The sequence below is a fragment of the Rhipicephalus microplus genome, chromosome 7, assembly GCF_043290135.1.
Source record: "Rhipicephalus microplus isolate Deutch F79 chromosome 7, USDA_Rmic, whole genome shotgun sequence".
NCBI lineage: Eukaryota > Metazoa > Arthropoda > Arachnida > Ixodida > Ixodidae > Rhipicephalus > Rhipicephalus microplus.
The window spans coordinates 129,645,942-129,669,927 of NC_134706.1; the positions used below are offsets into that span (position 1 = coordinate 129,645,942).

Genomic DNA, 23,986 nt, shown 5'->3' on the forward strand with positions numbered 1-23,986 from the left:
TGTACGGTATGTAGTGCGTGTGGAGAGGAAGAACATTATAATGTTCTGTAAGGGCCCCACCCCATAGTCGGCAGAACATTATAATGTTCTGTAAAGGCCCTACCCCATAGTCGAAGATAATGGCACGGAACCTTTAAAAGCATTGGGGTTTTGGGACAGTGAAGGGAAAATAGGCTTTAAACGGTTAGAAATAACCAGGAGGAGGCTAACTGATTGGTGGCTACAATCGAGGCGAGAGTGAAATTCAATCCTTAAACACAAAGTGATAGTACTTAACTTTAGCCTAGGTGACGTGAACCACCGCCCGATCTGAAGGGCACACGTAGTCGAATACGTCCATCATCCATCCATCCATCCATCCATGAAAGCTGGATATGTCAGGAATTTTGTAATCATCGGCGAATTTTCGTTCGCAGTTATCGTTTCCTTTCGCACATCTTCTTTTCATGACTACTAGAATTAGTATTAACGATATCCTTGGGATAGATATTCAAAGTACAATTTCATTTTTGGTATTTGCTTTTGTGTGCATGAGTAAAAGGTATGTAAAAGTAAAGTAAAAATAAGTTATGAAAGGGAAAGAAGGTACCACTCAGGAAAAGCATTGATACCAGGTTCGAAGACAGGACCAGGGCTAATTTTTTAGCAACTAACAGGTGTTTCTTTCTGAGAAATGCGCAGGGATTTTCTTGCGACTTCGTTCTGCAAATGGGTGGTTGTCTTCTTTCTCTTTCGTAAACCTTCGTTCATCTTGGAGGTCTCCGCAGAACTCATTTCTGAGAGTTTCTGTGGGAAACTTAAGAAAGGAGTGCCCAGTGTGACATTGAATAGAACCTTGTGGAACGGTAAGTTCTGGTATCAAAGCAAGAACCTCACCTAATGACAAAGCAATAACAAAATAAAAGCGACTTGACAAGCGTGTAATAGCCATCGTTACTAGCGGCAGTGTATGTGCAGAGCAAGCCATTTCACACGTGTCAACCTACTGTGGTGATGAATGTATTTCTTCAGGGATAATACGAGTTCGTGTCATCGTTCAAGGCCATATCTTTGATTCGACTTCAAATATATGAGCCTTTAAAAATTTTCCTACTTTTATGCAACGTTACGCAATAACAATAGCACAGTCATGGAAACATCTATTTTAGAACACTTGAACTCATAAACTCTTAATATAGGCTCATAATCCTAACAAAAGTTTTTAGTAAAGTTAGAACGTAAGCACCTATTTCCTGAGAAGATAACCCAACGATGTGCTAAAACGCATTGATATCACGTTAGTTATAACTGTTCCAAAACTGCATGTTTTTATTGTAAGTTTACTGTTTGGATGCCATGACGGAAAAGCTTTTTTTGTTGTTGATGATGATAACTTTGTGTGTGTGTAACGCGGCACAAGAAAACCACAATTATGCCTGATCTCAAAATTAGATGTAGATACCACTTATATGCAATCGTGTCGTAGAATTTAAAAGTTTATTTCTAATTCTCAAAAATAAAGCTTTTTCATTCCATTCCATTTCTAATTCTCAATTCTGTTTCATTATTCATAGAAAACTTGTTGGCTGTGCTCTATCAGCTGCCTGTAACACACTCTATACGGTGACACGCACAAATTAAACAGCACGAGAATTCTGAAAATCACAACCTCCTCAAAGAAGTGCCAAAGCCGCGTCCTGGTTTTTAAGAGCACGACAAGCGATTGCCTTGCAGAAGGGTAGTTGTAGTTACATGTACCCTTAACATCTTTTGACCTACATGATTTAATAGGTGCTCGGTCGGCACCTATACGAGATAGCTCTGCTAACTTTCTTCCCTTTATGATGACATGCCTCTAATGTTAATTTGCACGACGCGCAGACACCAACAAAGGTGAGGGAACTCAGCAGAGGCTCAAACACAAGCGTTAACTACACCTGTAGTGTCGAAGTTACGTGAGTATGAAATAAATGAGTTACTGTTTAAAAAGCCAAGGCGTTCACTCAGCAGTTCGAGAAAAGACTGTTGCAAGTTCTTGCGTGACAGTCAGAGGTGACGTTGGCAATGTCCTGACATCACACGACAAAGTATGGAAGCAAAAAAGAATGGCTTTCTGATACGTATCACTGCAGCCTTAGCTCATTGTTATATCAGCAAATTTTAAATCGTCCTTTCAACATGTGCGTGCGCATAAGCCCATTGTACGCCTTGGGTGTGGATAAATGCATTATACGCGTTTTGTTCGTGGAATACATAACGTGACGGGATTAGTCAGCAGTTGGAACTATTGTTTGTAAACACAGTTTATTGAGGATATGGTCGAGATATCTTCTCGCATTCCTATGGTCACCTATATTTCTGTTGCGGTTTTACAATCCAACGTCCCAATTTAAACTGACAGTTTGCTGTGCGAAGCAAAAGTTAACCAACTTTTCATTGTTTGCTCGCAGCAGTTGGTGAGTTGTAGGCGGTTCAAGCTTGTTTTCGGACAATGGCTACTCTGTCATAGCATAGCTACCATTTGCAAAGGAACATTTCAAGTGTCGCCGCACAGTCCAAAGAAAATAGGAATGCACTTGGGCGCTTTTGCAGGCTTTTAAACACCCCACTAAAAGGCATAGTTTCTACGAGGTAAGTGAACACGCTTGGTCATAATCCGAAATATATATCGCGACTTCCATGGACTACGCCAAACGGCACCCCGCGTTCACCGGTGTTAAAAGTTGGGACTCAAAGAAATGAAATGAGCCCTATTTAGAGGCAGTATTTTGTTGCTTTGAATCAAGTGCATGTTCTCCATTGTTTCTCTATGTTAATTCTTCAGCTGTAAACACAAATATAACATAACAAATTACTCTGTAGAAAATTGAAATAACTGCAACCTAAATTTAACCTTGAAAAATAATGAACTGGTGTGAATAAAAGAATGTATATACCTTTGGGCATTCATGCGCATTTGAAACAGAAATACGCACGGGAATATTGAGAGATAGAGAAATACTAGCCACTTTTATCAAATCTCAATATGGGTATTGGCACCCTTGCGGTCCGAATGTAACGCCTATTGAAGGGAAGGCTCGACAGCCTGTTATGCTGCAATAAAGGCCTCAAATGCTACGACAAAGCAAATAGCGAACAAAATTGTAGCGAACAGTTCATAACAGTACTGAGCGCTGGGAAGTTGGTAATTCATAAGTACAAAACTGCGCGAAAAAACGACAAGAAACAGAGAAGGCTCACACACAAGCACTGACTAGCAACTGAAGGCTTATTGAAGAAAACACACGTATAAATTGAAAAAAAAAACATGACGTAAAAGATTAGAGGTTGGCAGTTATATAACCTATCCCTAGTTAGTGCAATGTGACCGGAGGCCTAACGACACACGTGTCGCCATACTTGTGGCGACACATTTCACGCTCCGTGCCTTTTGTCCAACCCCTACTGCCTCCATTGTATGGCAGTGACCATCACCTCATTCGCAAAGACACAACTGTTTCTATTACGTATAAATTCCCGTTCTTATTGTTGTAAATAATTCTAGCACCGGTTATATCACCGCAGCGCACAATTCCAATAGAAAACTTGCCTTTATCAAAGCAGCAACGGCCCTCTTTAGCAGCGTGTTTGCGCGTGTTTTGAACACTCACTTCCAACCTAAAATATAATGGCGGAGAATAGCAATAATATCCTTAAAAATAGGGCTTGCAAATAAAGAATAAAAGTCGCATTCGGTTGGTATGTGTAATGTCAAAAGTGAAATATAAATTCAGGCAAGGTGCATTAAAAAAAGCAGGGTTCTATAGATAGTTTCTGTTAGCGTCGACAAGGTACAGGCCGTATGCCTTGCCTTGACTCACAAATCCACTGGCGCTCAAGAAAACCGGATCACTCTAACTAGCGAAATAGTGCATAACATCTAGAAGAGCAGCTATCGCACATGAGAGTGTAATGGGCCCTGCCCAGCTGGAGCATAGCCAAACTTTCTTGCCGGGGAAGGGGCACCTCTTTGCCGTTGCTTTGGCTTGGGGGGCGGGGACGAGAACATCCTCAAAATGGACATTTTTTGCTTTGAAAAAATTGCTTGCTCATTTGGGGGAAGGGGGGAGGGGGATGGCATGGATCAGATCTGCCACTCCCCGGCTATGCCACTGTTGCCCAAATGCTGTGCTTGGGAACGTTACCCTTCTTTCTCTTCTCACCGTCCAATAATCACGGCTACGTCCACCACGGTCCTTCTTTCCTCCTCCGTCCCTCCTTAGGTTTAGCTCGGTTCTCCTCCACAGCTTCTGTCATTAAAGTAAGGTTCGCAAAGCGAACAGAAACATGCTGCTAAGGAACTCTGCTGCTGTGCTGAAAACGATAATTTCTTTCCCGGAGTGTTAGCTCCTGCAGCAATGCCTGTTAAAAATATGTTACATGCCTTCATCTTCCTCTCAACTTTTAAGATCTTCTCGTTAGTGGCTTGTACTTCTCGATGACTGTACTTCAGCGTTTTACTAAATTATAAGTTATTCTTAGCAGCCCTCATTCCATTTAACCGCACATCTATCTATCTATCTATCTATCTATCTATCTATCTATCTATCTATCTATCTAGCTATCTATCTATCTATCTATCTATCTATCTATCTATCTATCTATCTATCTATCTATCTATCTATCTATCTGGGTTGACTGGCGGATTATGGGAGAGGCATGCGCCCTGCAGGGAGCGTAGTCAGGATGATGATGATGGTGGTGATGATGATGATGATGTAATTTAATTTTCCGTGCTAGATTTCAAATGGAATCGCAGTGATTGCGAAAGTAATTCTATCGGACACGCCTGATTCAGCATGGAAACCAATTTCATCGAACTCTACAAAAACATCTTATAACATCTTTGACGCAGCTTAGCAAACTGCGGTGGGAAGTCGATAGCGAGATCATTTTTATAGAGTCAACGCAACATCATATTGTTTCTGTGTACACACATGCGAAGCACAGATAAATGGGCAGTAGTTTTAAAAACTGACCACACATTTTAATGTTCTTTTTTACTTAATTGGTCAGAAATCTACCTTAGGTATAATAATAATGTTGGATCAAAAGGGCATAGCTCACGCATCTACATCTACTGAGCACAAAAAATTTTGCATGAGGCATGGTGCCGCTTCAGATTCTAAGTAGGTTAACATGTTTGCGAAGCGCGAAGGGTTCACTAAAACCTTTAACGTCATAGATTTGCATTGAAGAATATTCCAGCAAAGATGGTTCTTGCGAAGTTAACTCAAGAATTGCAGTAATGCAAGCATATTCGCTTTAATTTTTGGGGTTTTAACGTCCCAAAACCACCATATGGCTATGAGAGACGCCGTAGTGAAGGGCTCCGGAAATTTTGACCACCTGGGGTTCTTTGACGTGCACCGAAATCTGAGAACACGGGCCTATGACATTTCCGCCTCCATCGAAAATGCAGCCACCGAAGCCGGTAATTGTACCCGCGAACTGCGGGTCAGCAGCCGAGTACCTTAGCCACTAGACCACCGCGGCGGGGTGATGCATTGTCGCCTCTATGAGAGACGAATGTAGGAGAATATTGTAAAAATTCTACACGCCAACATTACCCACGAAACAGAGTTTCTTTTTTCTATCATTAAAAATGCGTCGTCGCACAATGTCAAGTTAAAAAACCACGACAAGTACCACAAAGCAACGCTTGCTGCGAAGTTGGAATGTAGGATATAAACTCTGTTGTTTTTGTTTGACTTGGTAATGAAAACAAGCGTTACCAATGAAAGAAACAGCCCTATCTTCTCTTCAAAAAAAATTTCTAAAGGGTAGACCACTTCTACTAAGAAGCATGCCTTAGTAGTGTTCCAGCCCTTAAAATACAACGTTTATTATACTTCACAAGGCAAGAACCAGTTATATGACATTTTTTTTACGGTATCAATGAAGAAGTAAATAATTTTCCAAATTGTGCATTAGACATCAGCTTTTGTGAGCTTTTGCATGCTAGTGAGCTGTTCATTTTAGATGTTAACATCTAAAATGAACCTAATGTTGGAATCCATGACCAAAACGCAGGTTTTCTTTTAGAAGTAGACGGAATCAATCGGTAACTTGCGGGAACGAAATTGACCTAGTGTTAAATAAAACATTGTAAAACAGATCTCTGTGTTCTATTGATTAGGTATTCTATCACCAACCAGTACTGAAGTAAAGAAATACACTTGGAAAGACTAAATATCTGTGAAGTATGAACTAACAGACGCCTGGTCTCGTAGTGTGCAGGCTTCATATGATAGATCGATTTGTCGCACAGAGAAAACAGCCGCAGTGCAGTGCACAATGCGTGCGCTTTTAAACACAAGAAAATACGCCGAAATAGTGTGATGACGCAAACACAAATCATGACTTTGATGCAAGCAATAAAAAAGCCTTTTTTCAGAAGAAGCAATAACATTTTCTATTCGCATCTTCAAGAAACCGCAGAATTCCTTGAGCCCCACATGGGTCCCTCTTTGTGGTTTCTCCTCGGCGTTCACTTGGCTCTATATTTGGCGGCTGCACCTCAACACCACCCCATTGGGTCTGCGAACATCATCTTTGACGAGCACAAGGGATGGACGTATGCAAATTACGTGAACTCGATACTCACATCAGCGATGAGCAAAGTGACGGAAGCCGAGTGGAACTACGTGACCAACCTCACGGAGTACAACAGGCATGTCAAGGTCAGATATTTCCTTTGTTTTCATGATGTGCATTCGTATTTTAATGATAAAAAAACTGGTTCTCTGCTAAATATGAAAAACACCTCTAAAGGTAAACACGTGGCGCCGATGCACAGCTTTTTTTCACAGCGTTCAATGCCCAGGCGATCTCCAAAGTACGAATTAACTCTGTCACCTAGATAGATTAAAGCACTCTTTATTTTTAGCACAGCAGTGAGGTGGATGATTATTTCTGACGGGTCGACAGTAATGTTTCCGGACACATATACCCACTGTATAACAGAACAATAAAAATAGAACGCACCTTGTATTTGCACACGACAGCCCAAGCGAAGAGCATGCGATATTCATCTACCAAAGAGCCAAATATTTTTCTCCACCAACAAATACACTAATCTAGGATCATCTTCCAAAGTTATCTCCAAATAACCGTTTTTCATAGTGGCCGCCATGTGGCGCTAATGAGGGTGTTTTTACATCGGGCTTAATTAGTTACATCAGTAGGGTCTATTGTGAAGTGTTAACTGCAGGGTAAATTATTTTCTTACGCTATAGAGGGCACTCTAAAAAACCAATTCCATTTTTTGGCGCAAACGTGCAAGGTACGCATTAGGGAACTTTAGAATACCGTTTGCAAACGCTGTGGGCGTTGCGGGCGAAGCGGGCTCCATAAGAGAGAGAGAGACGAGAAAAAAGAAAGGCAGGGAGGTTAACCATATGCTAGTATCCGGTATGCTAGCCTACACTTGGGTTGGGGAATATTGGGTTGAAAGAAAAAGGGAGAGTTAAAAACCGGGCTCCATAAGAGTTTAGAATAGCGTTCGCCCTGTTGCGAACCAGAACACATGATCGCAGCGACACCGTAGCCTCAAAACCAGTGTTTTCGGGCCACATGCGGGCCGCCATTACCGCACGCAATTACGGATTTTCGGCGTGCGGTCCACGAACGCGAACGCCGACTCGCGTTACGACGCATGCGCAGTGGCATCGACCGCACCGCAAGGGCTCGCGGTGCACTATTCTAAAACGCCCGTTTGATTTGTTCGGGCATTTACAGAAGGCCAGGAGAGCAAATATGAAATAGAACCACGTGGTTGCGCTCATGCACGACGTTATTGCGGCACGCTTGACAGTGTTCAGAGCGATACAGCGGGCATGAGCAACTGCGCGAAATGAGCGGGTGTTGTTCTATTGGCAGCAACTTCCCAGGGCGTCATCTTTTTTCACGGCCACTCCCGAAAAAGAAACACCGTTATCAGGAAAAAGAGATAGCCTCTCGGTGAGCGAGGTGGTCGTTGTACTGGAAGAGCGATTGGAAACGCTGCAACATATGGCTGAAATTTGGTAGCTTATGAGCGCAGTGAGAGAGTTTTAGTACATTTTCTTTTGCCTTCTTCAAACTAATTAAAATTCATTACTCGCCATGCACAATGCTTTAAAACTTTTCCTGTTATTTTGCACTGCCCTTTAAAAATAACACAAACTGAATATTTTGTGTATAATAAAGGTCTCTCATAACTTATCTTTCCTAGTTATTTAATTAGGTGCGACTTAAAAACATTGCTTTTGCAGTGGAGGCGTCTATTATAATGTCGTGCTGTTCAGAATACACCGAATAACATCCTCATGAGGCGATACCTACTCTTTTTGAGCGCTTACTCATCTGCTGCTTTGCTCCCGGAACACGTGCGTGGATTTGTCGTACGGTGTATGCAATATTTCTGATGGGCGAGACAATCAATACGCAGAGAATGAAAGAGAAATTGCGAAAAATAAAGAAAGGACAAACAATCATAGAAAAGAGAGTAAAACAGAGAAACAAGTAGGCACAGACAGAAATACATGGAAGTGATGGGGTATGAGCCCATTCATACGGATTCATCTAATAAAAAGTCACAGCTTTGCCGGAAAGGCGAAGCAATGAACGCGATAGCACCAAATTGAAAGGTCACGCGCAGAATGGAAAGCAGATCAAAACATGCCCCGCGTTCCTCACGCACAAATGATGCACAAAACGTACTCCCAGGTACGGATGCATGTGAAAAGGCATCTCATTTGTTCCTTTACTGTGTCTCAAAAGCGCGCGCTTTCGCAAACGGAGACTGCAATGGTTGCAGTGACGTTTCTGCACCCGGTAACTACAGCAGAATTGTTCCAGGTAAAGCCCGAGGCCAGCCAAGGCGTACGACCTTTCCCTCCTCGCTGCCGCGAGCTAAGGGCACGTGAGGGAGCATCGCTCCCCTTCTCTAAACTGGGCAAAGTACGCGTAGGAGATTAAAGCTCATTCACACTGAAAACGGTGCGTCAAAGTAGCCAAGCGGGTTTTTCAAAGCGGCGAGTGCTAGAACCTGTTCAGACTGCCCACCTTCTATGGATCGTCGTGCGGTAGAATAGGAGCACATCTCGCGTTTTTGCGCACGTGTCTCTGTGACGTGTCAGCGCTCCTGCTGAACGTACACCCGCGCCGCCACCACGGCTCCGTTGCGTGGCGTTCTTATTGGCTGCGGAAAAGCAGTAATCCTCGGCAGGCGGCAAAAAATTGCCCTGAGAGCAATCGCCCTTGCCGCCTGGTTTTTCTTCCGCTTTTGCCACCTGGAGAGGAGGTTTTACCCGATTTCACGTTGCCGCCTCGCCGCTTTGACCGCCCCGCATTCGTTGTGAACGAGCCTTTAGAGCGGGCGCCGCCGCGTGATGTTGTCATGTGCGCTCATTGTGCCATCTTGCTGGTAATGCCGAAACAACAATTCCCCCCCCCCCCCCCAGTTGCTTGTGAGCAGCGGTAAGTGGTAGATATAAATGGCTCGCCGTTTTGAACGGCTACGGATGTGCTCCGGGGTGGCGCAGTAGAGAACGCATCGCTTTCTCGACGCAGAGGTCACACGTTCGTTTACGCGTGCCGGAGTGTTTTTTTCTGGATTTCTTTCTTTCTTGCGTTTTCATATATATAGATGCGTACACATATACGGTGTATGACATCGACGCCGACACCGGCAGCAAAATCCAGCTGAGAGTGTCCATATAATTGCTATCGCAATAAAAAACAGCGCTAATTGAAGCGACAATGACAGACACTGACTGCCAACAAAGTTTAAATGTGCGTGCATAAACATAGACTTTATGAATAGGAGGGGGGTTTAGAAAGAAACAGGGTGCAATAGCACTTTGATTTTGAATAAAATAACAAAATAAATGAGAGTTTTCATCATTACTTGGTGACAGCTACCCGTTAGCACTAAGTTGTTCCTATATGAAAAATAAAAAGCAACAACGAAGAGATATATACAGTCCTGCACTGGCAGTCAAATGAGCAGCAGGGTGCGTTGTTACGATTACTGTAGGAAGCTATATACTTTTCCTGAAGGTTGAATGGGGATACACTGACACACATCAAACCTCTACGCACTACTATGAGAGTGCTGGAAATTTCACAAGTGAAATAATCTTTGTTCTTCGGATTTACTTTAGCACTATTTTTATCGGATGAAGAGGAAGGCATATAAGGAAACAGCCGAAAAAAAAGAGAAAAAAATAGCGACACGAAATAAAAGAGATGAAAAAGTCACAGCTTTGCCACAAAGGCGAAAAAATTACCGCAGAACAACAATTGAAGGTCATGCGAAAGATGGCAAGCAGATCGAAACATGCCCCGCGTTCCTCACACACAAATGACGCAAAAAACGTACTCACAGGTATGGATGCACGCGAATATGCATAAAATTTGTTCCTTTGCTGTGTCTGAAAAGCGCACTTTTTTCACAAATGGAGACAGCAACGAGTGCAGTTCCTTTTGTACGCCCAGTAAATTCAACACAATTAATCCACTTAAAGTCCAAGGCGTACGATTCACCCCAGCGCGAGATAAGCGGTGGCACACGGGAGCGTCGCCTCTCCGCGGAGCGAAATAGGCGTATGAAATGAGAGCGCATGCCACCGCGTCGTGACTATATGGCAACGCCCGCTCATTGCGCCATCTCGCTTGTAATGCTGAAAATGTAATAGTTTCCTCAAGATGCCCATTGTGAGTGGTAAGTGGTAGATAAAAAAAAGCTTACCATTAGAACATTCAAGAGGCTGCTCCTTCGTGGCTGAGTGGTCAACGCCTCGCACTCAAAATTCAGAGATCAGACATGTGATTCCACGCACCGTAGTTTTTTTCTGGATTATTTTTTGTTCTTGCGTTTTCATATATGAGAATACATAGTCTTATACGGTGAATGACGGCAACGCGGGCGTCGATGCCGACGCTGGCGGCGAAATTCAGCCGGGAGTGTCCACATAATTGCTATCGCAATAAAAGGAAAGGGAGACGTCACGGGAAGAAGGAAAACACAATAGAAGGAAAAAACAAAAATGGAAATCAACTGAGCCTCGTCGGAAATAAAAAAGGGACAAAAAAGAAAGACGAAAAGTGAGAGAATAGGAGAAAAAAGAAGGTCCACCCAGCTTCGCAATTGTGCACCACACAATGTTACTGACTCACATGCAGCACACACATGGATCTATATATTTCTCGTAAGTTGCAGCGAAATGTTTTATTTTGGAAGCATGTTTGTATACCTATAGGAAACTTCAAGATAGCATTACTATGCACTGTTTAAGTTGTAATTTTTGTTGAAGTGTTGTAATGTTCGTGAGGTATTTTTGTCTTTCTGACGGTGCTCGTGTTTCCTAGAATCTAGGAAAAATAAACGTGAAACTTGTCTACTAATTGGTCTGACGGTTATTTTCTTTCCATTAAACTAGAGAACGAGCCCTTGGCACTCCTCCACCTAAGCTCATTATGTCCTCTGCCCTCTTTGCGTTTAGGTGAATTAAGATTCGGTATTTTGGTTTCCAAGGTAGTGCCACTGTTTTAATACAAGCATTACGAATCACAAGGATTCCGTATCGATGCTTGAGGCTTGTGGGTTCGTACAACGCGTAGTCTTGAGATGATGAGTACTACTGCTCGAAGATTTTCACTTTAATATAAAACCATTACCTCTGTCTTCATCTGCAATGATGACAACTGTTGATATTAGAGAAACAGCTGATACTGCAAAAGGATGAAAATAGAACAAGCTCGTATTATGCAACCTTCTGTCATGAGTAAAAGGGCGCGAAGCATGTTTGAGGCGCTGGAATGCTGGGACCATGCGCGATGACCCCCGATGGTGCCTGACGCGCCACGTTCACGTACGCTCGGAGAAAAGCTGGTGGCACGCGACAAAAGCCGCGATGCAACAGCTCGAAGGACGAGCTGTCACTGCTTTAGAGCTTAGAACTGCGAAGGTCTAGAAAGGCCAGCGTTGCTACAGCGACCAAAGCAGTAGGGCCTCCGGGTTCTGAAGGATGTCGGGGTGAGAAGCCCGGAAAGGGGCCGCCTACTTCGGAGGCTCCGAGCGAGGCTGCCCGAACTTGCCGGAGCCTGTCACAACTGTTCCTGGGGGACTAAATCTCTTCCACTTCAATCCAGAACAGATGTGGCCCACACCAGTCATTGCAGTGCGTCATCAATGAGACCATGGGCGAGTTGGGTGTGAAAAAGCGGGTCCTAGATGACGAATCAGACCGGGACCCCAGCAATGAGGACGTGTAGATCGTAAAGCGGATGCTTGCCGACGACGATGATGGTGAGACAGCACCACTTTGTCCTAGCTCAGGAAGTGGCATCAGAACAGTGAGAATGTTCCAATATTGCGGGATCACATGACAGTAGACACCGAAACGTTATTTTGGCTAGGAAGAGATTAAGGTTAATGACTGATGTTGATTCAGTTTGATATTAGTTCCGTTTTGTGTCCAAGTTTCTTTTTGGTGTGGACTTGAAGTGTTAGAACGTCTGTCGTATTGTGGGGCAATAATATGGGTTCGCAATGTTACCACCGACTCACGTCTCCCTCGAATCCAATCCCTTGCAAGCGCTTCCTACAATTATGGTGACGTTTACATGCCGCTTACATGCAATTATGGTGCCGTTATAAGGAGCTTCGCCCTGTGCTCATGTTCCCTCGTTGTCGTCGTTAGCGTCTCAGGGCGTCCCTGGGCTGGCGGACGCCTGTAATGGCAAGCCAGCCCCCGAGGAAGGCGCTAGCCTTCGACGTAGCGGTCCCCGAGGGGACTAGTCCCGAAGACGTCGTTGACGCGACGTCTTCAATAGTAGGAATCGAAGAGGTCTACTGTGTACAGCACTTTGGAGGCCGGAATTACCAAGTCACCGTTAACAGTGAGGCCGCTCTGGCTCAAATCGTCGACGCATCCCACCTCATCATCAGAGGAGAGCGCGTTGCTGTCGTACCCTTGGGACCCCAAGTCACTTAAGTCACCGCTATGTTCCTGCCGTGCCGCGTCCCCAGTGAGGCCCTCGCGCAACTATTGTCTCCCCATGGGAAGGTGCTGCACATCAGCAGAGGACTCATGGGATCGCGCCCAACCGTGACCACTGGGACGCGATTCGTCCGGATGGAAATGAAGACATCGTCGCTGGTGCCCAACTACCTCAAGGTCGCTGGCCATCGAGTGACCTGTGACTATAAAGGGATCCAGCGAGTGTGCCGTCGATGTGGAGACAGCGGGCACTTCCGCATGATGACACAGCTCCGTTTTGTGGAAGGTGCGGCATTTATGGCCAAGACGGGAAGGGCTGCTCGCTGCCGTGTCGCCGTTGTGGTGACCCGCATGCCACCGTCACCTGCACCATCAGGCCGTCGTATTCCCAGGCGGCCTCCAAGAATTACCTGCCACTTCAGTCAGGCAAGAATAAGGACGTCGTATCATTGACGCTAGGCCCGGATATTTGCCAGGACGAAGTTGGGTGCATCACAATGCCACACCAGACGCCACACTAAACGCCCACAGCGTCTCCAGCCAGCCCCGACCAGGCAGCCCATCAAGGTGCGGATGATCCATCTAGCGGCCCGCGACCAGTGGTGGTTCCGAAAGAACCACAGGTTGAGCCCTCACCAGAGGAAGCGCCACTCGGCGAACGCGTCGCAGATGCTGACGTGATATCTGTTGCTCACCCCATGGCTGCCCAGTCGTCTGTTAGTCCTCCTATCATTGAAGAGACTTTGTCCCAAGGTGACGAGGTTTCCATCAACGAGGATACGAGCAGTACTAGGAGCGACACGGCCCTGCTGATAGACACCGACAGCACTCTAAGCGAGATCAGTCGGGACAGTTTTTACGAATCTGTGCCGTCTTCACTCAAGAGCCTCGGCACCAAGCGCCACCGAATATCCAGCAGTGACTCAGAGGCCCCCAGCAGAGACAGAAGTCCCCTGCGGACTTCGATGCGGCCCCGAAAGCCCCGCGCTTCCGGTGGGTCGCCTGGTCGTAAGAAGTGATTGAGCTGCTTGCGGGGTACACGCTCCCGCGTCTGTCAGAACTGTGAGTCTAGTATCCAAATTTGTCTTTATTGTTTACGATGGCTACCACATTGAATATTGTTTCCTTCAACGTAAAAGGTTTTCGCAGTCCGTAAAAGCAGGCCGAGGTGATTAGTGTAGCCCGTGCATCAAATTGTGATGTTTTATGCCTGCAGGAAACTAATTTCTGTTTACTATCCGACGTTAGGGCTTTTAAACAAAAGCTTAACTTAGATTGCTATTTTTCTTTCGCTACAACTCGTTTTACGGGAGTAGGCATCATTATATTTAATCGGGCTTTATTGAGAGGTCACCACGTTGTGTATGACGGCGTCGGTAGAATTATTGCTCTAGATTGTACCTACTTTTCTTTTCGAATGAGGGTACTATGTGTGTATGCGCCTGCGCAAACCGGACAGTCTAATGATTTTTTTTCGAAATCTGGATGTTTTTTTCCTAGACGGTCGTCATGTAATTCTAATTGGAGACTGACTGTGTGCTAAATACGTGAAGCGATGTACAAGTACCTGGCTGGGGTCGGTCTGCTTGGAATTCACGTGAGCTGCGACGCCTTGCACAGCATTTTTCATTGCTGGATGCGCATAATGTCATACACGGGAATACTTTTGTTTGGACATGGCGCAGCGGACACTCCTCCAGCAGACTCGACCGGGCTTATATTCCACATGCTTTAGGGACGTTTGTCTCCGATTTACGTGTTCCGCCCATCTTACCTTCGCCTGTGTACATCTCTGACCATCGTCCGATTCTATTAGAACTGAAAATTCCATTTTCTTTTTCGGAGAAACCATGGCGTCTTGATGTTCGCGTTCTCCAGGACGCGCGCTCTCGCTCAAATATGTTCCGTGCAATACGCGTGTCATCGCTGCGTCTGATTTATTTGATTCGGATGCGCTTAAAATGCAGTGGCGCCTGCACTGCTCAGTTGAAGGACATGCCCTTCGTCGTCGTGTTTCTGAGGAGCTGGCCGATACTGCAGCGAAGTTACGCATCGCATTGCGCGCTGAAACGCCGTCTCCCTTGATGCGAACTTGGCAACATGAATTACATGAACGCTTCCAGCGTTTGTTTGCCACCTCGTCTCTGGCGGCGGCTACATGGCGTTGTAGGCACAACCTTTGTGCCCACCCCGAGGTGCTACGCTATGCGAGGCAGTCGTGTTTTGGGCAGTCACAATCACTTGTTTTTACGACCATGCAGACATCACGTACACAGCCGCTTCCGAAGCATGATCGATCCCTATGTTTGGCGCATTTTGAAGAGATGTCATGTTCAGCCATGTGGACAAACTGTGATATAATACCGCCTATGCTTAGAGGTTTGCCTCGCGTTCCTTGACAAGCTGCTGATTCTCTGCACGTCCCTCTATCAGTTGAAGAGGTAAAGGCAGCCCTACAATCTATGAAACGGGGGACAGCCCCTGGGCCAGACGGTTTTCCAGTTGAATTTAACTTATCATTTTGTAATGAGCTTGGTACTGCATTAACCGCGGTTATCCGGCGATGTTTCGAGGATGGTGTTTTTTCATCAAGTTTTCGAGATGGACGCATTGTGCTTATTCCAAAAGGTGATGCTTCTTCTGTTAATCCTGAACAATGGAGGCCTATCACGCTTCTTAACGTTGACTATAAGATACTCGCGACGGTAATCGTTGAACGTTTGAAGGCTCTGTTGAACACCCTGGTGGGTCATCACCAGGCTTCATCTATGCCCGGACGGGAAATACACAGTTTGTCCTTTACCACCCGGGATATCATAGCCTATACTTTGTCGCGATCTGCGCGCGGTCTCTTTGTGTCTTTAGACCAAGAGAAAGCATTTGACCGACTAAAGCACAGGTATATCTTTAAAGTGCTCTCAGTCCTTGGTTTTCCTGGTACTTTTGTTGAATTAATTAGACATACCTACTCTGGTATAAAAAGCACACTAGTTCTAGATGGTTGGGAGAGTGCTGCCTTTTCTAATACACGTCGTGTCTGTCAAGGATGCCCCTTGTCTCCTGTTCTATTTGTCATCAGCCTTGAGCCATTTTTGTGTGCTCTAGAAGCAGATTCGCATGTCCGGGGTCTTGCGCTTCCTGGTAGCAGTACCGTAAAAGTCACAGCTTTTGCCGACGACATAACACTGTACCTTTCAGATGAAGATAGTCTTTCTCATAGCCTGCGTTTATTCTGCCAGTATGGGGACATTTCAGGTGCCGCGCTAAACCTCTCTAAATCCCGGTCTTTGTTCATCGGCTATCCAAACTCCACACTTAGGTCCACATCTCTTCTTCAGCCGGCTGCGTCTCTTCGAATTTTAGGGATTCTATACAATCACTACGGCATTTGTAACTCCGTTTCGTCAAACGCCCTCGATGAAGTAAAACAAGAAGTTGAGAACGCCAGGGAATTTGACTTCCCGCTTCTTGAGCGGAGGTACCTTGCGCAGACTGTGTTCTGCGGTCGCATTTGGTACCTCTCTCACGGGGAACAGCCGTCTTTACGCATCGTGAGGTCATTGCAGTTTGCCTTGTGTTCCTTCTTTTGGTCTCGCGGCACTGAGGTGGTTTCTCGTGCGGCGTCAGGACAGCAGCGTTCTCAGGGAGGTTTTGTTTTCCCTTCGGTATCAATACGCTGCCGGCTATTGGCCCTGCGCTTCTTGTTGCGCCTCGTACAAGGAGAGGAATCCCACGCGCGAACTCTGGCATATTATTTTCTAGGCACTCACCTTCGGTATTTATTGCCTAATGTGCGCATTATTCAGGGCCCACAATCATTAGTACTTCCTTCGTTTTATGAAACAGCTGTCGCGTTTTTTTGACATATCCAGTCGACTTGCCCTTATTTAGATGTGTTAGACAATTCTATCGTTGACACAACAGTCGCGTTGTTGCTCCCCTTAGTTCCTCCTGCACGCCGCACCCGCTCTAGTCGTGTGTCTTGGAGCACGCTGACGGCATCATTTCTACCTGGCCATTTCCGGGACTTCATGTGGTGGCTTGGGTGGGGCGTTCTTCCTACCCTTGACCGCCTAGAAAGGTGGAGAATGGTCCACTCAACAACACGTCCGAACTGCTCCCTACGGGAAACAAATCAGCATGTGTTAAGGCAATGTGTCGTTGCTCGTGTTTTCTGGAGGGCTGTGCATGCAGGATTTCGTGGCCTCGGAGTAAACCGCTTTGTTTCTTCTGGACGTTGTTTTCGAGGCCGCTTTGCTTGCCTTCTTATTGTTGCTGGTGCCTACTGTTTTTGGCGTTACCGTTGTGAAGCTGTTGCAGCAGGTCGTCGCCGCCGTGCTCTCTTTCCGATTTTGGAGCGACTGTACAAAGAAATACTATCTGTGTTGTCGGAGGAACTTTTCTTTCTAGGTGAGGAGGAATTCCTTCGACACTGGTCCTGCCGTTTTGTGTTCATCCGTGAAAGACGTGTAAGGCTTGTTTTCAGGCCTGCCTGGTATTAGTAGGTTAATCTTTGTTTAGTACTCATACAAATACCTTGTAAATACTATGTAAATATCTGACATATTGATCTCTACATTTCATTTGTGTGTTCTTCCTTTACCATGTATTGTGCATATGTACACATTGTTCTTGTAACAATTCCTGTGTAGCTGGGTAAGATGTGTATGTTGTGTTCCGTTTACATATGTACACATATCTTTTTGCAACAACTTTTGGTGTGTCTGTGGATGTTGTGTTCTGTCGCAATGTCCTGTTGGATTGTAATTGATGTTCACTGTCAGTGAGAATAAATTTCTTTAAACACATGCTTGTAGGGTAACATTTGTGATCGCTATTCCCACGAGTCAGCCTTATGCTCTCCCGTAGTAGAATACCTAGTACTTTCAATCACTACCCACCCTTTCAATGCACACATCCCTGTTTTAGAGTGCATTATTTTCTCTAAGTCATCGAAACAAAAAGGCGGTGAAGCATGCACTAAGCCGCACAAGGCTTTAAACAGCCAAATTGGGTGATTGTGAAGAGTAATCTTGTTGCTTTTAGCTTCTTTATAGGCCTTGGCTAGGTCATGCAGGTTCTAAGTTGATTCTAGGCGATTGCGAGGCCTCAGCTAGGTGATGCACCGGTGTTTTTGCGGTGATTCTCATTACACAGAGGTCTGAGTCAAGCCTCGGCTAGTCACAGATACATTTTGGTTGTCCAAACTCCGGGGGCAGAAACTTGCGCTGAGATCAAGTGTTCGGGCCCCGTATAGATCTATGCACAGGTCGTCGTTGATGCATACCCCTTTCATCACTAAAGGGGGGGGGAGCTCTCGCAGCCCCCCACTGCCCTCGCCGTTCTTTTGTATTCGGTCGTTGTACATACTCGGAGTCTTCGGCTTGCCGCGGGCATTTTGCAGCCATTTGTTTCGTTCACTGCTGCCTTGTTCACTTTGATGGAACCAGTGTTCCGTAGTGGTTTTTATACAATTTATGTGGCACATACCCATCTGTGAAGGTGACAGTTTTCTGTGATTGACCCAGAAGGAGCAATTTTCTAAACAGCTTCGTTCCTAAAGCGTACGCATGTGCATTTGAGTGCTCCTAATAGTTTCGTTTTTTAAAGATGATAGTCTTTCTTGGGGACCTTCGACGCAAAAATTTTGGTCCGTCTGCCTGCCTGCCTGCCTGCCTGCCTGCCTGCCTGCCTGCCTGCCTGCCTGTCTGTCTGTCTGTCTGTCTGTCTGTCTGTCCACCCTTGACGTATACAGGGTACTCTAAACAGCACCAGCTGATACCATAAACGGCCGACCCTATCTGCAGCGCCCACCAATGTTGTTCAAGATTGAGCGTTCCTACTTGTGCAATTGTCAATTAAAAAGCAATTATTGCGCATTTCTGAGGCACCATAACAACACGTATATGTTCTGCATGTGCGTATTTTACTATAAAAGGCATACATAAGTAATTTTAGGGACCGTAGCGTTTATTTCGCTGAGCGTACTATGCAACGCTTGCACGAAAAGGCGAGTGTTTCTAACGCTTTGCTAAGACGACACGGTGGTGGCACGCGTTCTACACCTTATCTCCTCTGAGGTGTCAGGGCCGCGTGCCTCGTTTTCCAAAAACACCTGCCAGATGGCGCTAGTATATCACGTGTGACGTGACTGATGCGCTCATTCGCTTCTGCTGCACTCTCGAGGCACTCTAACGCAGTGACTCCAGAATACCATTCACCAATGTTCTTGCGCAGAACATCAAATAAATATTTTGTTCACTCTCTCCTCACATAGGACAATCGTCTTTTGATGACATTTGCAGATTAACATGCAGATACGGGGCCAATTGTTTTTTCAAACATGCTCAAGTGGTGTTCGGGGCCATTTTGCTCATTTGTATTAAACATATATTCTATTTTATCTAGGTGGCCGCATCGCTTGCTTTGACAAAGCTACAGAAGCAAATTTCAAAGAACGTAGAGCACTTCCGGTGGACGGAATTTAAAAACCCACTGACAAAAAGAATTTTCGAGAAATTGGCTGGCATTGGTGCTTCAGCACTGTCCCACGAAAAGGAAGATGAGGTAAGTACACGTACGCAACCACAAATCACTGTTCTCCCAAAGTAGAGAACAGTGATTACTGGAATGCACTATGCATCTTTCTGACTACAAATCAGTATGTCACGCCAAGGAACTCCATGTTTATATGTCTAAAAATAGTTTCACTGCAGCAAGTGTTTTTTTTTTAAATGATTTTTTTGCATTTCTCATTGTTGAAAGGTCACCATTTGTTAGCAATGTCATTTTTTTCTTGATTTGAATTTTCTCTCATTCGAAAAAATGTTTCATGTGAAGGGAACAAGAATTGTCTAAAATTCTTACAAAGCAGATGTGCAGAGAAACATGCGAGCTTGAAGCGATGAAACATTATAGAACAGGCAAATTCGCCAAAGCCGACGTTTCGCCATGAGAGCTGTGTTTTTCAGACAAGCCTCAAAACCACGTCAAGGTGACCACTACAATACAATTAAAGCCGTACATTTAACGTTTAGTATGCCTTGGTTGGTTTCATTATCTTTTATGGCTGTATAAACTCTTAATCACAAAAGGAAGCCCTTAAATGTTTCTTCTTAAAGGGCCCCTAAAGCACACCGACTTTGAAGGAGACACGATAGTTTATTCCTAGCCTTTCACTATTCTTCCTACAAGCCCTCTCTTCTCCTCGCTGTCTATTATTCCATAAAACGCGTGGCATATCAGCACCAAGCGCTGAGCCAGTGAGGATTTTCCCCTTTTAGACCACACGCTATCTGCTCTAGCACTGTCGCAAACGCAGAAAACGAAACGAAATCAGTTTATCGTGCACAATAGCCAAGCCATGCAAGGCATGATGAGCGTGAGATTGCATGGGGAAAAAGTATGTGACAATTCACAACCGATATATGTCGTATAACAGCCAATTAATAGCTAAATTCATTCTGACGTCACAGGAGCTGACGTCATGAATTGAGCCGTACGGGCGGGAAACCCCGATTAACAATAACGCACGGGTTTTGGTAGCTTTAAAGGTTGTTTGGGAGCCATTTAGGGTCACAGTGAGGCACACAGAAAACCACAAACGGGAGCACAAAGAAGGACAAGGGCACCAACCTTCGCCAAGGCATCAACAAAGTTTCATATCCGCCTGTTTATGTACACCTTGGTCATTCTTTCCGAATATCAGAGGTGAGAAAAGCAATTCAAGGGTGATCACAGCTGATGGTAAGTCAAAGGACAGAGATCAACTAAAGCGAACGCTGACTTGCAACTAAAATTTATCGTGACGAATAGCCAATTTTTGAAACACGACAGTGTGCGATAAAGGCCTACAGCATGTGATCACCGCGGTAAGGTGATGTGTTGTCCTAATCACTGTTTAAATATAGTACCAACCAGCTCGTACTGACACCTTGCATCGCGAAGATACAGCTTAAACACAAAGGATGCATACGTAAATGAGGGCTAATGAGATTAAGAGGTGCGCTTGGCAAGTTTGGCGTTGGCATAGCACAATAAGGGCTGAATAGAAAGAAAATAGCAGAAATAGGGAATGTGGGTTTCGATCTGTTTGGTATGCGAGGCTAGGTGGCATGGTGACAGGCTATGGTCAGACTTGCGAAAATGCGGGCACTGAATGCAATGACCCAGTTGCGAAATCAAGTCAAGTATCAGAACACTTGTTCCAGGAAGAATTCCAGATATAATCAATTCAATATAACTCCTAAGGATGGCTTTTTCTTGTTGTTAGTAGCTTATTAGGACAACATAATTACAAATAAATACGTATACAGCATGGTATTTCTAATGTGATATTGACGTACCTACTGGATGACCTTTCTCAAGCATTTCATCGCATTCTTTTACTTCAGATGACAAAGCTTATCGCCGAGATGCAGGAACACCATGCTTCAGCAAAAATTTGTCCTCGGTTCAGCTATCCTTATCAGCAATGCCATTTATCTCTGGATCCAGGTAAGCTTACCACGCTTTTTCGTTTCTCTATAAAAAGTCGTCATTCCTTCATGGCGCACATCATGGTGTTGTGCTCCTATGTGATAATAGCGTGCTCATTTTGCTCTTGTGTGAATCGCATTTTAGAAATCATAAACACGATGAGAACGTCGAGGGATTACTGCGAACTGCTTCATTATTGGAACGAATGGCGTCGAATTGCTGGAAAGCCCATGCAGCACAAATTCCTTCGTTATGTTCAACTGCAGAATGAAGCTGCCATACTGAGTGGTGAGCCACATGTTCATTGAACTTTTTCTAACACCTGCCTTTAATGTGTCACAATTGCGAGGCATGCACTAGCTATTCCTCTCACACCCAGCCTTGAATACATTTGTTGGTAGTCTCACTGCCTTTCATTGAATTTCACTGAGCCGACTTAACGGATATACCCACGCGAAGTCAATGATAGACGCGAAAACGAACATACATCTACAAAGTTACCTTGCGTATGCAGTTCCACCGCTTGCATCCTCGTACACTTCGCATTAAACATGTCTAGAGGGGCTAGTCGGCGGATTGAACCGATATTCTGGCAAGAAATACGCAAAGATCAGAGCCATACCGCATGCTGGTTTTTGAGCTCTAATGCAACGAAGAACGGAAGCACGTGCAGACAGGCCTTTTATTTTAGCTATATTTTGCCAGGCACAAGGACTATGCTTCGTACCTACATGACCTATATTTTTAACATTTCGTTAATTTTTCTATTTACAATTTTGGTTATTCAGTCAGTTAGCCAGTCAGTTTATTGCTTTCTAAGCCAGTAATAAGCTTAATGTCAAGTTACACTAAATTAACTAGGCGCCGCTTGAAATGGCGGCTCCGTTGTTTCAAGTCTTTGTAGTTTTACGCTCATCAATTGATAAAACAATCTTCATGAGGTCGGATCTAGCACTCATGATTGTTCACGAACACTGCAATACCTGCCACAATGAGTAACTGATGCTTGGTTCAGCACTTCTTCATCGATGCATAAGGGTGTAACACTTTTATATTTATTTTCTGTATAGTAATATCTCATTTAGGAAATCTTGAGCGCTGCCGTACTTCTGTTTCAGGTTTACACGATGCCAGTGTCACGTGGATTGGTTCGTACGAAGACGACCACTTTGAACACAAACTGGCGCAAATATGGGAACAGATCAAGCCTCTCTACGTGCACCTCCACGCTTACGTGCGCTCGAAGTTACGTGACGTGTACGGCTGGCAACGAGTTTCGAAGTTCGGTCCCATTCCTGCTCACCTGCTTGGTAAGTCTATGTTGAATATATAAAGAGTAAAATCAGCCTTGTTCACTGTGGAACATTGACTGACAGCAATTAAGACTACATAGCTTTGATGTTTTTTCTGACAGAGCCCAAATATGATGATCATGCACACACAACATTGTGGAGGTCTGCAGAAAGATGCGTTTTTTTTTCCAATTTCCAAAAGAGCCAAATTCACAAACTGAAACTAGGCTAAACTTTACGGCAACGTAAAGCAAACTTAATTGTCTTCAATTTATTGAACAGTTCAAATCGAATTGGGGTAAATCCTCATTGTAAGTTGAACTAAGAAAGGCAGTTTCTAATAAAAAATTGCACATCTCGCACTTAAGGAAACCATGTGCACATGCGAAGCAGCGGAGAGATTTTTCGCTTGAGCGGGAAATGGCGTATTTTATTAGGAGCTTGTGGTGGCGCTAACACTGATACTGGCGGTGGCGTCGATGCTGGTGCCCTTCGCGGCATTATGCAGGAGAGGGAAGGTGCGCGTGCTCCGTGATTTTATACCGCGGAACTACAATGGCACCCCTAGCAGAGTATGAAGCCGTCGCACCATGCACCTGTCGTGCGCGCCGGTCCGTAGAGTAGACGATTCTTAGAAGAGAAAGTCAGTTAACTCGATATGTGCTCGAAAGTTGCGAGCGGTGGAAAGGGTGAAGCGAGAGAGATGACACGCGTTGAGCGATAACAGGCTAGAAAAAAAGTGACGTAAACGTGCGCGCACTACGAAAGAAGGCGTGACCAACTTGACACCGACCCAACAGCTGTGACCATAGGAGCGTGGTGTAGACCTAAAGACTGCGTTACACCGGCTAGTCATAAAGTTGCTTCATATGTATCTCTTACGCTAGATACTCCCACACTCTCCAACTAGCCCAAGAACAAGCTTCATTGGTTTATAAAACTTTGCTACATTCACTAAATGAACACTTGGGCAACAAATGATACCAAAACAATAAACATGGTCTCATTGAAATGCTTGATTGTGTGTTCTAGTTGCTTCCTTAGGGTGCTTACATTCAACAATTACTTTTTAGAATCTTGAACACTTCTTTGCCTACTGCAAGCCCTTTAGGCACATATCTATGTATCTATCTATCTATCTATCTATCTATCTATCTATCTATCTATTGATATATCAACCTTTGGGGGTGCTCTCATGATCACCTCCGG

General features: G+C 44.8%; 1 protein-coding gene across 1 annotated transcript in view; it reads left to right on the top strand.

Moving 5' to 3' along the window:
- Positions 1-2,472: 2,472 nt before the first annotated feature.
- Positions 2,473-23,986, top strand: part of LOC119179835 (angiotensin-converting enzyme) — a 61,459-nt gene continuing 39,945 nt past the window's right edge. The window contains exons 1-6 of the mRNA XM_037430951.2: positions 2,473-2,610; positions 6,451-6,701; positions 19,416-19,574; positions 21,401-21,503; positions 21,630-21,773; positions 22,604-22,795. Coding sequence (XP_037286848.2) covers positions 6,477-6,701; positions 19,416-19,574; positions 21,401-21,503; positions 21,630-21,773; positions 22,604-22,795 — 823 coding nt within the window. The 5' untranslated portion in view covers positions 2,473-2,610; positions 6,451-6,476. The remainder of the gene's footprint in view (positions 2,611-6,450; positions 6,702-19,415; positions 19,575-21,400; positions 21,504-21,629; positions 21,774-22,603; positions 22,796-23,986) is intronic.